This window comes from Phoca vitulina, unplaced genomic scaffold (genome assembly GCF_004348235.1).
Source record: "Phoca vitulina isolate PV1807 unplaced genomic scaffold, GSC_HSeal_1.0 scaffold45, whole genome shotgun sequence".
Lineage (NCBI taxonomy): Eukaryota > Metazoa > Chordata > Mammalia > Carnivora > Phocidae > Phoca > Phoca vitulina.
Window position 1 is genome coordinate 10,431,628 of NW_022589748.1, and position 15,244 is coordinate 10,446,871.

The 15,244-nt window shown below is 52.2% G+C and overlaps 2 protein-coding genes across 2 annotated transcripts in view; both read left to right on the plus strand.

Moving 5' to 3' along the window:
- The first annotated feature begins 277 nt into the window (after nt 1-277).
- Nucleotides 278-14,344, plus strand: KIF22 (kinesin family member 22). Its single transcript, XM_032431078.1, has 14 exons — nt 278-335; nt 6,575-6,770; nt 8,090-8,217; nt 8,308-8,462; nt 8,686-8,895; nt 8,977-9,207; nt 9,346-9,499; nt 9,611-9,746; nt 11,610-11,778; nt 12,297-12,465; nt 12,860-12,927; nt 13,627-13,839; nt 13,942-14,001; nt 14,089-14,344. The coding sequence occupies exons 1-14, from the start codon at nt 278-280 to the stop codon at nt 14,122-14,124; spliced, it is 1,983 nt and encodes a 660-aa protein (XP_032286969.1). The 3' UTR covers nt 14,125-14,344.
- A 615-nt stretch (nt 14,345-14,959) lies between these two features.
- The window catches only part of MAZ (MYC associated zinc finger protein), a 4,290-nt gene continuing 4,005 nt past the window's right edge, over nt 14,960-15,244 (plus strand). The window contains 1 exon segment of the mRNA XM_032431079.1: nt 14,960-15,040. Within this exon segment, the coding sequence (XP_032286970.1) occupies nt 15,005-15,040 (36 nt within the window). The 5' untranslated portion in view covers nt 14,960-15,004.

A 15,244-nucleotide genomic window follows, 5' to 3' on the forward strand; every position in this document is an offset into this window, starting at 1 on the left:
CTCGTCCGACGGCCACCGCCGCCCGTGCCGTCGGCACCAGCGTTCGAGCGGGGCGCGGGCCGCGACGTCCACGGCTGGGTGGCCAACCTGCGCGCATGCGTCCTCCGCCACGGGACACTTTCTTGCAGGTCCCTGAGGCGAACCCTAGAGGGCGGGATAGTTGCGAGCCACCAGCAGGGGCTTCCGGCGGCGAGTAGCCGTGATTGGTGGAGCCCAGGACAGGGGGCGGGGCACCGGGAAATTCGAATGGGAGAGGCGGGCCAACGGAGGGAGTGGAATGGACGCGGGGGGCACGGCGCAGCGGAGGCGACGCGAGATGGCGGCGACGATCTCAGGTATGCGAGCCCGGCCTGGGCGGGGCGCCGAAGTCTGGAGGCTGGTGGGGTAATGTGCCGGAGTCTGGTCCGGGTTCCGCGGTTGTCGGGGAGAGGCCGAAATGGCGCGGGGGCGGGGAGGGGAAGGTGGGAGTGTGGGAGTCCCGAGCTGGTCAGCCCCCTCGCTCTTTCCTGCTCACTGTTTCCAGCTCTCCGCGCGGGTCAGTGGACCGTGTTAAGAGCCGGTTCCGACCCTAGAGCTTTGTTTGAGCCTAGCGCACTTTTCCTCTGTGAGCTTCAGTTTCTCTGTGGAATGGGGACAGTGACCCCATCTCGGGAGATGACGTGAGTAATCGAGCGAAAAGTAACTGACACTTAACCGTAAGGACCAAAAGAAAGGAGCTGGATGCGCGTTTTGGGGGAAGGGTTCTGTGTATGACTTACTGTTTGGGTGAGGGGAGATCCCTGGGAGATGCAGGAGGGCAGGCCGAAGTTCAGACCGGCCACAGCTGGGTGTGAGTTGACAGCCTAAGATGTGCTGAGATCACGCACCAGGGAAATAAGGGAGTGTTTCCTTTCGCTCTAGCCGTGGAAGTCAATGCTATCTTAGGGTTGAAAGGCTCTTGGGACGTTCGGAATCTTGTATGTGAGTATTTGTTTACATATGTCTCTGCTCTCTTCCTGTACACTGAGTTCTGGTCAGTGATTATGGTGGGCACCATAGTAATTGATTTGAGTGTCCTGCTGTTTGTCAGGCCCTGTAGAGAAACAGAGCTATTTAGCAGAATGTCAGACACATGTTGAGCCCTTGCTAGGTGCCAGGCACAGTTGTAAGCACTTTATGGTGAGGAATCATTTAATCATCACACAATGCTGTGAGGTGGTTGGCTGTTATTGTCCCTGTTTTACAAATGAGGAGACTGAGGCTTAGATGGGTTAAATAGCTTGCTCAGAGTTGACACGACTAGTAAATATTGGGGTCTGAATTTGCACTCAGGCAGTCCTACTCTAGATCCTCTGCTCTTAACCGTTATGCCCAAGCACCTGATGTTGTTGCTTTTGGAGCACAACCTCCCCTCACCTTTCCAAGGCTCACTGTGTCTGGTGCATAGTAAATAAATACCATAAAAATGCTTGAGTGAATGTTGACCCTTCCCCAAACGAGCTTATAATCTGTTCAATAGATAATCATAAATATATACTATCATGGAAGGCAACGAGAGATATGTATAAACTGCTTTAGAGAGTGCAAAATCTGAAGGCAGACGACTGAGCCCCCAAGTGATTTCTTATTTATGATGTATGAAGAGGCCAATGACGCTGTCTTTGGCTCAGTTTCCTCATGAATAAAAGAAGAGTTAGGGACACCTGGGTGACTCAGTCAGTTGGGCGTCTGCCTTCGGCTCAGGTCACGATCCCAGGGTCTTGGGATCCAGTCCTGCATCCAGCTCCTTGTTCAGTGGGGAGCCTGCTTCTCCCTCTCCCTCTGCCTGCTGCTCCGCCTGATTGTGCTCTCTCTCTCTCACAAATAAATAGAATCTTAAAAAAAAAGAAAAAAGGACAGGTGGGGTTTGACGTACCTGAGAACCGTGTCGGGGAGGTGTCAGGGCAGCAGCTGGGCACTTGGATCCTAAGTTTGAGAGCGAGCTCTAGTTTGGAGGTGTGGATTAGGAGTCATCAGCTTTAAGATAGTAATTAAAGCCAAGAAAGGCGGGGACCATGCCCATGAAATGAATCAGAGTATAGTTCTCAACGAGGGGCGATTTTGTTCCCCGTGGAGACATTTGTAATATCTGGGGACTTTTTTGGTTGTTACAGGTGGGGCGGGGGGCTGTGGCCCACAGAATGCTATTGGCATATGTGTTTAGCATATGTGTGCTAAACATCCTACAACACACGGGACAGCCTTATTACAAAGAATTGTCCAGCCCAAGATAATAGTGCCAAAGTTGAGCAACCCTGTGCTAGAGAGAGGATAGAAGGAGCCTAGGAAAAACATTTAAGACTGGCAGAAACTTAGACGGGGTGAGCAGAGAGCTGTTTCCCTCAGCTCTCTGGCATGGAAGCTAGGGGAAAGTCTATTTCTCAACGGAAAGCACATCAAGGGTGTTGGATCTTGCTGGGAAGTCAAATAGGATGGGGGTCGGGCATGTCTACTGGATTTAGCAGTAAGGAGGTCATTGGTGACCCTGCAGAATGGTGAGGGCGGAAGTGAGCTGATGCTTGGAGGAGTGAGTAGCAAGAGTGAAGGAAGGTAGTAACAATAGCTAACATTTACTGAGCCCCTGCCGCCAGCCACTGAGCCAAACATTGTATGTACATTCTTTCTGTGGCTCCTCACAATCTTATGAGGGTAGATACTGTTACAGAGAGAAACTGAGGCTCAGAGAGGTTAAGAAGGCTTCCCAAGGTCACACAGCTGGTAGGTGGAACTTGTCTCTGACTCCAAGGCCCATGGGGTTGCATACAAAAAGGAGGGGCCGAGGAGAACTGGGAGGCCATATAATGAACTTTGGAGTTAGACCTTCATTGGTAGCTCTGTCACATCGCTTCTCGGCCTTTTGGCTAAGATCAAGTGTGGAAGCTCTGTCACTAGCAGCTGTTGACCACAGGCAAGTTAGCCAGCCTCTCTATACTGAGGCTTCCACGTTTGGAAAATGAAGGATGAATACAAAATAAAACACTTACTGAGCTTTTACCGATGTGCCAAATGCACATTCTGAGCACTTTTACATCAATTCTTTATTTACTGCCTTAACAACCCAGTGAGGACGTATTTTTATTTATTCCCATTTTACAGGTGTGGAAATTGAGGCACAGGAATAGACCATCATTTCCCCCAGTTTATTCAGTTAGTTGTAAGTGGCAGAGCTGGGATTTGAACCCAGGCCATCTTACCTTGAGTAATGAACCTACTCACTGTATGCCAGTTACTGCATTGGCATTTTACATGTTACTTGTTTTGATTCTCATTAAGCCTTTCCAAGGCCCACCTCACCCCATTTTATAGACAAAGAAACCAGGGCACATGGATGTTAAGTCATTTGCCCAAGGTCACAATCTAATAAGTATTAGAGCTGGAATTTAAATTCAGCTCTGTCTGACATGAGTCTACACTCTTTCTACATTACCATAGACTTCCCCTTCCCCCTTAAACTTCCTTGGATGCATCTGTATCTGCCCTCTTTCTCTGCCCCTGCACACATTTTTGACAAGTCAGTGCACCTTAATTTTCTCACCTGCATGGTTAGGTCTGCAGGTTTCTATTGACTTGCTACTGACTTTCAGGATTCATGAAGATCAAGTGAAAACTCGATGCCCAAGTGCCTTGTAAACCATAACGGAATTACTGGCTTCGTTTGTCAGATGAAGGAGCAGAGTCCCAGTTCTTGTAGGCCATCTGCTTATGGGTATGCCTTACTATGTGTAAAATTCTCAGCAGGGGTCATCTTGTCCACCTTTTTGTCTTGCTGTTTCTGCGTTGGCCACATACCAGCCTTTTGCCTTATATGAGGCCTATGGTCCTGACGACTAGCTGCTACCACTAGCAAATGGGGAGAGTCAGAGCTGCCAAGAACTTTCCCAGGTTGTATGTAATAGGCAATATGGCATCCTCATTGAAAGCAGATTTTTGGAGGCCAAGAGATCTAGGTTAGAATTCTGCTGTTAGGGGCACCTAACACTCGGTTGAGTGTCCAACTCTTGGTTTTGGCCCAGGCCGAGATCTCACGGTTGTGGATCGTGTCCTGCTTTGGGCTCTGTGCTTAGTGTGGAGTCTGCTTCAGATTCTTTCTCCCGCTCCCTCCCGCTCACTCATTCTCTCTCTCTCTCTTAAATGAATAAGTAAAAAATCTTTTTTTTTTTAAAGATTTTATTTATTTATTTGACAGAGAGAGACACAGCGAGAGAGGGAACACAAGCAGGGGGAGTGGGAGAGGGAGAAGCAGGCCTCGCATGGAGCAGGGAGCCCGATGCGGGGCTCGATCCCAGGACCCTGGGATTATGACCTGAGCCAAAGGCAGACGCCCAATGACTGAGCCACCCAGGCACCCCAAATAAATAAAAAAATCTTAAAAAAAAAAAAAAAATTCTGCTGTTAGCTGTGAGCTACAGTGTGGTATCCTCCAACATAAAATAGAGAAATACCCTCCTAAGATATTTTTCAGCTCATTCAGTCTCACGAAAATAAAGAGACTTGTTGTTGTTAAATTTTTATTTATTTTTTTGACTAATCCCTACACCCAGTGTGGGGCTTGAACTTGTGACCCCAAGATCAAGAGTTGCATGTTCTACTGACTGAGCCCGCCAGGTGCCCCAAACAGACTTTTTTATAAAAGTTTTATCTTGGGTGCCTGGGTGGCTCAGTTGGTTAAGCGACTGCCTTCGGCTCAGGTCATGATCCTGGAGTCCCTGGATCGAGTCCCGCATCAGGCTCCCTGCTCGGCGGGGAGTCTGCTTCTCCCTCTGACCCTCCCCCCTCTCGTGTGCTCTCTCTCATTCTCTCTCTCTCAAATAAATAAATAAAATCTTTATAAAAAAAAAAAAGAAAAAAAGTTTTATCTTGTGGGGCACCTGGGTGGCTCGGTCGTTAAGCGTCTGCCTTCGGCTCAGGTCATGATCCCGGGGTCCTGGGATCGAGCCCCGCATCGGGCTCCCCGCTCTGCGGGAAGCCTGCTTCTCCCTCTCCCACTCCCCCTGCTTGTGTTTCCTCTCTCGCTGTGTCTCTCTCTGTCAAATAAATAAATAAAATCTTAAAAAAAAAAGTTTTATCTTGTGTTTTCTGATAAAATATTCATAATCTTTTTTTTTTTTTTAATGACTTAGATTTAATTATTGGAAGCAAACCAAACAGAAAGCTTACACTAGAGAAGGATTGCATGTTAATGCCTTTTGCACACTGAGCTGGGACAAAAGGGACAGGGGGCTGCCTCTCAACCTTACTCCCTTGAAACGAAGATGTCCACAGTGTTATTTATTTATTTATTTTTAATGCAAACATTACAGCATTACATAACTGGGTAACATAGAAAAGAAACCTACATAATCCCCATCAAGAGAAAACCATCATTAACAGTTTTGTGTGTATACACACTTTAAACATGTAAGTATGTGTTGTAAACCTCAGGTAAGAAATAGAAGCACAGAAAAGTAAGGCAGTTCATGGACTGGTTTTGGGTGGGGGCAAATGTCAACTCTTTTAATCCTTACGACAACCCCGGAAGATGCTGGTCTACAATACCTTTGCAATCCAAAGCATGTCCCACCAGCAGCATCCACATCATCTGGCAGTTAGTTAGAAATGCAGAATATTAAAAAAAACCTCAGGCATCATTCCAGGCACTGAAGCAAAATCTGCATTTTTTTTTTTAATGTAAAGATTTTTATTTATTTGTGTGTGAGAGAGAGAGCACAAGCAGGGAAAGTGGCAGGCAGAGAGAGAAGCAGGCTCCCTGTTGAGCAAGGAACCCGATGTGGGACTTGATCTCAGGACCCTGAGATCATGACCCGAGCGGAAGGCAGATGTTTAATCGACTGAGCCACGCAGGCATCCCGAAATCTGCATTTTAACAAGATCTTCCAGGTCATTGGTGTAAACCTGACAATCTTCACCCCACTGGACCTACTTGTAGAGCAAGGAAGGAACTGGGGCCAAGCTTGGGGACACCCACAATACAGCCAGGGTGGAAGGAGTTTCCCTGAAATGAGCTGGGGGCCTCTGGCCCTCCCAAGGTGTCCCCTTGGACCTCAGCCTCCACTTCCAATCCATCTTCCCTGCCCCTCTGTCAAGGGTATGAGGGTCTCTAATCTACTTAAGATGCTGGGGTTTTGTTTTGTTTTTAGGCCCTGCTTATTCTTTTGAGGAGCAAAAGGACAAAGTGTGGGCTATGAAACAAGATGTAATGGGCACAGGCCCCAGGTATAACATACTGAGGTGCTCAGAAGAGCTGCCGCACGTCCATGAGCTTCCTCATTGGTAAAATGGCACGAGTAGAACCTACCTCAGGGACACCGTGAAGATTAAAGTATGCCTGACATGTAGTCGGTGCTTAATAAATGTTAATGTTTGCTAAGTACGTGATATGGTTTGCAGTCCCCGACCTGTATATAATCTCTCTCCTCCAATCTCCAGCCGTCCTCCGGGCAAGCTGCTATTCATCCTTCAGAGCTCAGCTGTATCAAGTAGCTCTTCCTGCAAGACTCCTACCGTTACCTCTGTGCTACCACCGTATTTCATGCCTCAAAACTTACCTTCTCTCTAGGAGCTGGTCGCTGTCGGCTAAGCAAGGTGGGGGCTGGCCGGCGCCCACCTCCAGCTCGAGTAAGGGTGGCTGTGCGGCTGCGGCCATTTGTGGATGGGACAGATGGAGCAGGTGATCCCCCTTGTGTGCGGGGCCTGGACAGCTGTTCCCTAGAGATTGCCAACTGGAGGAACCACCAGGAGACTCTCAAATACCAGTAAGGTTCAGGCCACTCTGCCCTCCCGCCCCTCTCCTCTTGCCTAGGCCTGCTCACATTAGCACTGCCCACATGGTTTCTCAGATGTGCCTCTTCAGGATCCTTGCTCCTTCCTTAGCATAGCTTTGTTCCTCACACCTTCATTTGGTCTTTCAGAAACCTTCCTGGGTGCCCACTGTGACAGGTCGTCTGTGAGATACTTGGGGGAAGGCTGAAGGCTGAACCCAACACAGTACTGTTCACAGTCTCATGGGGGAGATAGGCACAAAGATGGGAGGGGGAAGGAGTAGCAAAGGTGAGCAGGGAAGCCCCAACTAGGGTCAGGGGAGGTGTGGGAAGGGTTGGAGGAACACAGACCAGCCAGCCAACCCAGGCTGCAGCTGGGTGGTGTGAGAGAAGACCATCCAGATTTGGGGACAGAACTCAAAGGTGCAGCTACTTTAAAACCCCATCGGAGATCAGACTCCTTGGCCTGTCATTCGAGGCTGGGGGGTGGCAAACTACGGCCTGCAGGTCAAATCTGGCCAGGAGTCTTTTTTGTACTAAAAGCTCTAGTGGAACAATCGTTCATTTACATACTGTCTATGGTTGCCTTCCGACTGTAATGATGGAGGTGAATAGCTGCAAAAGGAATCCTATGGCTCACCAGGCCTAAAATATTTACTCTCTGGCTCTTTACAGAAAACCTTTAACAACCTCATTCTAGGCCCTTGGCAGTTTGACTTGTTTCTTTCCAGCCTCATTCCCCCAACACAATCCCGTTAAAACACTCATCTCTGCTGTGGCCTCAGCCGCGGCTTCTCCGGAGTGCGGAGAGTGGACCGCAGGTGTGTGGAGTCTCATCTCGTCATCGGCAGCATCCTCTGCTCCGTTCTGGTGTACAGATACTACTTTCCACGTGTACTGTGTCGGGGAAAAAGATCAGGAAGCCTTGCCCTTTCACACCATGCCTTGTCTGGGTGCTATTTTTGATACTCGGAATATCTTTCTTTTCTCTCTCTGGCAAAATCCTCTTTCCTCAAGCAGAATCAGTTACTCTTTCTAGTGTGTCCTCCTCTTCTTTTCCTGAATCACAGAAAAGTATAGGTATCTTTCTGTCCCACCAGACTACAGAACTGCCCAGAGCAGGGTATCAGACTCATCTCTGTATTCCTAACACCAGTACGGGGACTGGGGCAGAACAGGTGTTCATTGGATGCTTTCTGAGGTCTTTATGCAAGAAAAGCGATAGAGACTCTTAAATCCGAGGCCAGTATTATTACCCTCTAAATCTGGGGGAGGATGGAACCCTCCACTGATTCCTTTTTTCCTGCCTGCAGGTTTGATGCCTTCTATGGGGAGAAGAGCTCTCAGCAGGACATCTATGCAGGATCAGTGCAGCCCATCCTAAGGCACTTGCTGGAAGGACAGAATGCCAGTGTGCTTGCTTATGGGCCCACGGGGGCAGGTGAGGGAGCCAGATAGGGAACAGCTATGGGTCCGAGAGGGCTCAAGAGTGGGGAGGAAGATCTCACAGCAATCTTCACTCTTTCCCCAGGGAAAACGCACACAATGCTGGGCAGCCCAGAGCAACCTGGAGTGATTCCCCGGGCTCTCATGGACCTCCTACAGCTCACAAGGGAGGAGGGCGGCGAGGGCCGGCCATGGGCTCTCTCTGTCACTATGTCCTACTTAGAGATCTACCAGGAAAAGGTGAGGCCCCACTCTGGTTGGGAAGGGGAGAGACAAAGGGCAAACAAAATAAGATCCAGTTCTTGACCGTGAAGCTCTGCCCTAGCAAGGAGGCAAGAGCTGGACAGACAGAGGTCGTGGGAGCAGATGGTATACCTCGGACAGTCCATCAGAGGAGACTGATGCCCCGGAAATAAGCAGCCTGTGTCTGGAGAACTGGCCCTACCTCTCCCTGCTCCAACAGGTATTAGACCTCTTGGACCCTGCATCAGGAGACCTGGTGATCCGAGAAGACTGTCGGGGAAACATCCTGATTCCGGGCCTCACGCAGAAGCCCATCACTAGCTTTGCTGATTTTGAGCGGCACTTCCTGCCAGCCAGTAGAAATCGGACTGTAGGAGCCACCCGGCTCAACCAGCGCTCCTCCCGCAGTCATGCTGTGCTCCTGGTTAAGGTGAGGCCTGCTGAGGCGGGGAGGAGCCGGGAAGCCCCTAGAGGCTGAACTAAGCTTGGGGGCCCTTGCTCTTAACCCCAGGTGGATCAGCGGGAACGTCTGGCCCCATTTCGCCAGCGGGAGGGTAAACTCTACCTGATTGACTTGGCTGGCTCCGAGGACAACCGGCGCACGGGTAACAAGGGTCTGCGGCTGAAGGAAAGCGGAGCCATCAACTCCTCCCTCTTTGTACTGGGCAAGGTGGTGGATGCGCTGAACCAGGGCCTCCCTCGTGTGCCTTACCGGGACAGCAAGCTCACTCGCCTGTTGCAGGTCAGGCCACCCATCTCAGGATGAAAAGGGGCTGGAGAAGGAGGTTCTCCGGTGTGCCGGGAGGCTGGGGAACCGCAGTCGAGGAATGGAAACGTGGGGCTTCTGATCTGCCTATCCTGCCCAATCCCCATCCCTCAGGATTCTCTGGGTGGCTCAGCGCACAGCATCCTCATTGCCAACATTGCTCCCGAGAGACGCTTCTACCTCGATACAGTCTCTGCACTCAACTTTGCTGCCAGGTCCAAGGAGGTGATCAACCGACCTTTTACCAATGAGAGTCTGCAGCTTCGTGGTGAGGACTGGGGTTGGCCAGAGTGCAAAGGGCAGATCTGGACAACTGGAGAGAGTGCTGAAGCTGCCTAGCATCAGCACAGAGGCTGACCTGCCCCCACATCTTTCCTAGTCTTGGCACCCGTTAAACTGTCCCAGAAAGAACTGCTAGGCCCGTCAGAGGCAAAGAGAGCCCGCGGCCCTGAAGAAGAGGAGATTGGGAGTCCTGAGCCCCCAGCAGCTCCAGCCTCCGCCTCCCAGGAACTCAGGTGAGCAGATGGGGAGGGGCTTGGGTAATGTCCCCTTTGCTGTCGTGTCTGGGTTAGGTGCAGAGAGTAGTGGGTTTAGCCTGTCAGATCTTTGAGCTGCAAATTTGTTCCTCTCTCATCGAATTCACCCCAAATCCTACTCTACTGAATTCACTGGAGGTGCTAAGCTTAATCTCTAGCCCTGGTGCTGCTGCCCAGGGCCTGAAGGAAGCCTCCTCCTTGAGTTCCTAGCCCCTCCCTTTTCATTTTACAACCCTTTTAGGCAGTCAGCAGAACCTCGCATTTGGGGGCAGCTGTTTCAAGGATGAGCACTTTAACTTCTGGCTCAAGGAGTAATCTGGATCAGGTCTTTCAGGTCTAGAGGATAAGAGCAAAGCAGAGATAAGAGATGAAGAGCTAGGTCTCCCTGAGACCTCTCAGTGTGTGCATTAGAGTCCAGCGTCTCCATGACTCTATAAGGAGCCTGTTGCTGTCCTAACTTTGCTTCTAACCTCAATCCAAAGTCTCTAAACTAAGTCCCTTCTGTGTGTGCAGCCTCTCTCTCTCTGGTTCTGATAACCCCATCTCATGGCCCAGGATGCATGAATCCTTAGGTCACTGCTCTTTAGTGGTCTTGCTTTCTGTGTCTGGCCACCGGGCCCCCCCTAATTCTAGGGAGCCAGCTGCAGTTTTACTTTTGCCTGGTTTCTACCCAAGCCCAAAAAAAGCCTTTCTAAACTGTGTAAATCTGAAGACCAGTGAACAGAGGTGACCTGAGGAGGTCAAGGATTAGTACATACTCTGCCCCGGGCGGTGGGGGAACGACACTGCTGGAGTTGAGGATGAATGGCATACAGGAAAGGGTGTTTGCTTAGAACTCCATCTCAATCTTGTCCTTCTCAAGCTGTCAGCAGTCCCTTCTCCTATGTGCATAAGCTCAGAGAAACATACACCCCGCACATGTGTGTTACATGTGAATAGGCAAAGTCTCTGCCAGACAGGCACCCTGGGTAAGCTCAGAGATGGGGTATGTCAGACCTAGTCAGATCCTGACCTCAGGCGGCTCAGGTTTCAGGAAGGGAAAGAAGACAAGAACATCAGTAGCTAATGCAGGGTAGGTAGGACAGGGTGTGATAAGGAAGGAGTTGCTGCTTCTGTGAGAGCCAGGAAGGACTGACCTCTAGTGTTCACCCATATTTTATGATCCTGCTCTTCCTAGGCACTTGCACACAAGGAACAGGGCAGTCACTGTCCTTGGGGAGCTAGTTCACAGTATAGGAAGGAAGATACAGTCAAGTTGGGGTTCATGGGAAAGGTATCAAATTAACTTTCCAGACGGAAGAAACAAATGTTAGGCATTGTTATGCTCAGATTAAGTCAGGACTCAGCTCCAAGAGGCCTTTCCTACTGTCCGTGGGAAGAAGGCTTGGCATTTGAGGTCCTCAGTGGCTTTCAAAGCCCTGCTGAAAATGACCTCTGTGAATCTTTCCCCATCTGCTCTTCCAAAGAAACCAGCACACAACCCTTGCTTTCACCTTCTCACAGTCTCTGCCTTTCCGTTCAGACTGTGAGTGCCTACAGGGCAGGGCGGGGCAGTGTCTTAGAGCCTGAACACTTGGAACTCAGGTGCGCGTGAAGTGCTTGTTCTCATCGGATCTCCTGGCATTCCTGAGAGGTTACCTGGGCAAGTAGTGATGGATCCGCATTCACCTGATGAAGCACTGCACCCGGAGAGTCTGGTTGACTTGCTCAGGGTTGCGCAGCAAGTTAACACCAGAGTCTGGAACCACAGAATACAACTGAAGGCATCATGAGGGGAATCCTGCTGCTGTGGAGAGGGTGATGAGAGAAGGACTAGGTGCGGAGTAACCTTTGTCTGCTCAGTCCCCTACAGAAGCTAAGTAGCATGGACCCCACTGTGCTGGAGCGCCTCCTAAGCTTGGACCGTCTGCTGGGCTCCCAGGCGAGCCAGGGGACCCATGGGCTAAACACCCCAAGGCGAGAGCGGATGGTGCTCATGAAAACAATGGAGGAAAAGGATTTGGAGATTGAGGTCAGTGTTGGGGAGGTGGGGGCTGGGATTCCTACTGGCCTTGAGAAGCAATCTGAGCATCTTCAGATAGGGAAAGGCACTGGAAGGCTGGACCAGCATCCAGTTTTTACCTAACACCGGAATCCCTGTTCTGTGGCTGGTGCTTAAATGTCCTTAATGTGGCTGGACTTTGAAAAATGATTGAGGTCAGCTTTGAGGAGGTGAGGGGGTGGAAATCCAGGTGAAAGGAACAAATGTAAGACCTTGTCATTTCCTAAAACCCAAATTAAGCTAGGACTTTCTGCCTGAATAGTCCCTTTCCTTCAGCGTTTCACAAAGGGGCCTGTTCCACCTCTGAGCAGCCCCGATCATTAGAAAGCCCCTAATTATGCTCCAGTTGTCTGCCGGTAGCTTCTCTCCTTGGTCCTCACCCTGCCAGGTAGGGCCTCAGAGCCCTGCACTCACTTTCCTAACCCACCTCCTTCATGCTGCCTGAAAGTTTGTTCTGGGTCACATGTCTCTCTGATCCCTTCCAACAGAGGCTTAAGATGAAGCAAAAAGAACTGGAAGCCAAGGTTCTGGCCCAGGAGGCTGTGGACCCAAAGGATAAAGAGAACTCGCCTCCCACAATGCTCCGACCGCTTGCCCGCCGCACAGTCACCGTAGCGAAGCCCCTCAAAAAGGCTGTGGTGATGCCCCTACAACTGAGTAAGTTCAGCTGTGGGGGCCAGGAGGGCCCACATGACAGATCCTGGGAAGGTGGGAGGTGTTCGGAGCAGCTTTCATCATGTCACTCATGTGCTCCCACCATATTGCAACCCCAGGGAGGGGGTGGTGGTGAGGACGGTCTGAAATAGAGCTCGGGTGCTCTGTGATCAGGCACTTAGTACGGTGGGGGCCGACTGACCGGGGCAGGACTGATTACCGTGCACTAACAGGTGAGACTACTTTCAAATACAGGTGTAAGAAAGGTCATATGGAAACAACAAAAGAAGAGGTTCACTTGGGCTGGAGGGGAACCGGGGAATCAGAAATAGACCCAAGTGAGGGCGGGTGAAAAGTAGCCTCTGCCGTGATTCCGGTTCACAAGTGTTGCCTTCAGTTCAGGAGCAGGCGGCGTCCCCAAGTGCTGAGATCCATATCCTGAAGAAGAAAGGCCGGAAGAGAAAGGTGAGAGCAGCTGACGCTTGAGCTACATCTGGAGTGGAGAAGTAAGGGTAGTGAGCGCTGATGGGAAGAGCACTAGCCATGGAGTTAAAACACCAGCTATTTACAAGTTGCCTACCCTCTGAATGTGGAGATACCTCACAGGGCATTTAGGATGAAATGCAGTATGTACCTAGCAGAGAGGCTATCCATCACCTGTTACTTCCCTTTCTTTCTGGTGGCTCTCACCCTCAGCAGCTACTACGTACAGTGTGTAGCCTGAGTCCCACTCCACAAACTTAAGAGCCCACTTTGGGAAACATGACCTAAGCACTCAAGAAATGAAACAACACTGGAAGAATTACCTAAAAACTGATGATGTGGTGGGGGCGTGGCTGTCATTTATTCTTCTGTGTGCCTTCCTAGGAGTGAAAGAGAGCTTATTCATTCCTTTTTAGAGATGAGACAAATTTAAGTTCATTAACTCATTTGATCTTCACAACAACTACTACCACTCTTTCACAAGTCGCATAAAATGAGAGCCCAGAGAGTGACTCGAGAGAAGGGTTTTTGGACAGACACTTGAGGGAAAGAGAGGCTAGGGAGGGCGGGGAGGTAGCTGCTGTTAGGCTCCTATCCTTGGCAGAGGAGTCTAAAGCAGTTTGCTGCCACCGGCTGAATAGCAAACTCTGTTTCTGTCACTCACCTCCCCCTGCCTCATAGCTGGAGTCCCTGGATGCCTCAGAGCCAGAGGAGAAGGCTGAGGACTGCTGGGAGCTACAGATCAGCCCGGAGCTACTGGCCCATGGGCGCCAAAAAATACTCGATCTGCTGAACGAAGGCTCTGCCCGGGATCTGCGCAGCCTGCAGCGCATTGGCCAAAAGAAGGCCCAGCTCATCGTGGGCTGGAGGGAGCTCCACGGCCCCTTTAGCCAGGTAATGGCCCAGGGAGGGCGGCCCTGGAATGGACTTGGGGGGGGCGGGAGGGGAGAAGCGTGATACCCCCGAGGCCCCTTCCCATCGTTGCCGTCCCACCAGGTGGAGGACCTGGAACGCGTGGAGGGCATATCCGGGAAACAGATGGAGTCATTCCTGAAGGTGAGCCCACCGCTTGGCCCCCTCCTCTCCGGCCTGTGCCCTGCCCCCAGCTTTAATGCTGCTCTCCCCTTCCGTCCTGTGTTGCAGGCGAACATCCTGGGTCTCGCCGCGAGCCAGCGCTGAGGCCCCTCCTGACTGCCAGCTCCTTTCCTCACTGTGCCTTTTTTTTTTTTTTTAATCCTCATATAACTGCGTGTCGTGTAAATACAATTTTTACTCCGGTGTTTCAGCCTGATTCTTGGGACTGCGGGGGCGGGGCCGGGGGTATAATTGCCCTTGGGCTGGGCCACAAGCTCCTCCGCGTAACTTCTTTCGGCGCCATCTTTGGGAAAAGCAGGCAGGAATGAAGCAGGGCAGGATTGTAAATAAACCGCTGGAGTAGGGAGGGGGGGAAGGACGGTGGCCGAAAGGAAACAAAAAAAGTAACGCGAAAGCCCAAGGACGACGACCGTTAGGCGGGCGCGCGCTTCGAGTTTAGCCCCGCCCCATCCGTACCCCAGGCGCGCGCTCCCCTGTTCTCCCGCTCAGCAACGACAGCGGTTTTATGCGCGTGCGCGCGAAATAACGGCCGCTGGCGGAGGGAGGAGGGGGGTGGAATCTTTGAAGGGGGGGGGAAGAGAGAAGCCGCCCTGTCTCCCGCGCGCCCACCACCTGCGCCATCGTCAGCCAATCAGCGGCCGTCTCAGGGGTCTCGCGCTTGGGGCGACTCGGGCTGCTGGGTGGCTCCCCCGTCCCTCCTCCCGCCAGAGTCCCTCTCGTACCTCCCCCCTCCCGCTGGCCTCGCGCGCGCTCGCGCTCGCGCCCGCTCCAGCCTCTTGTGTGTCCTCGCGCCCCCCGCCCGCCCTCCCCGCGCGCAGTGTGCTCCGCTCCCCCCACCCTCCTCCTCCTTCCCCCCTCCCGCCCGCCCCGCGCGCCTCCTCCCTGGGTTCCCCCTCCCCCACTGCCGCCTCCTCCTCCTCCCGCCCCAGGGTGAGCGCGAGCCACCTCCCTCCCTCCCTCCGCCATGGATCCCGGCAACTGGAGCAGCTTCATCTTCCAGGTAACAACCCCCTCCCCCCGCCCCCCCACCCCCCCTTCCCCCACCCCCCCCCGCCCGCCCTCCCTCCCGTCCCACCCCCCCTCCGCGCGCCCGGTGCGCGCGCAGCTGTCCCCCTCCCTCCCTCGCGCCCTCCCCCGCCCTCCCCGAGGCGCCGGCTGGGCGCGCGCGCGGCGGGGGCCGAGGCTGCTCCCTCGCTCCCCCCAC

What these genes read in the sequence shown, in the direction of transcription:
- KIF22 (XM_032431078.1), top strand. Translation starts at nt 278, where the DNA reads ATGGACGCGGGGGGCACGGCGCAGCGGAGGCGACGCGAGATGGCGGCG. An exon ending in CAGGAGACTCTCAAATACCA is followed by an intron (nt 6,771 to 8,089) that starts GTAAGGTTCAGG and finishes TCCTGCCTGCAG; the next exon opens with GTTTGATGCCTTCTATGGGG. An exon ending in GGTGATGCCCCTACAACTGA is followed by an intron (nt 12,466 to 12,859) that starts GTAAGTTCAGCT and finishes TGTTGCCTTCAG; the next exon opens with TTCAGGAGCAGGCGGCGTCC.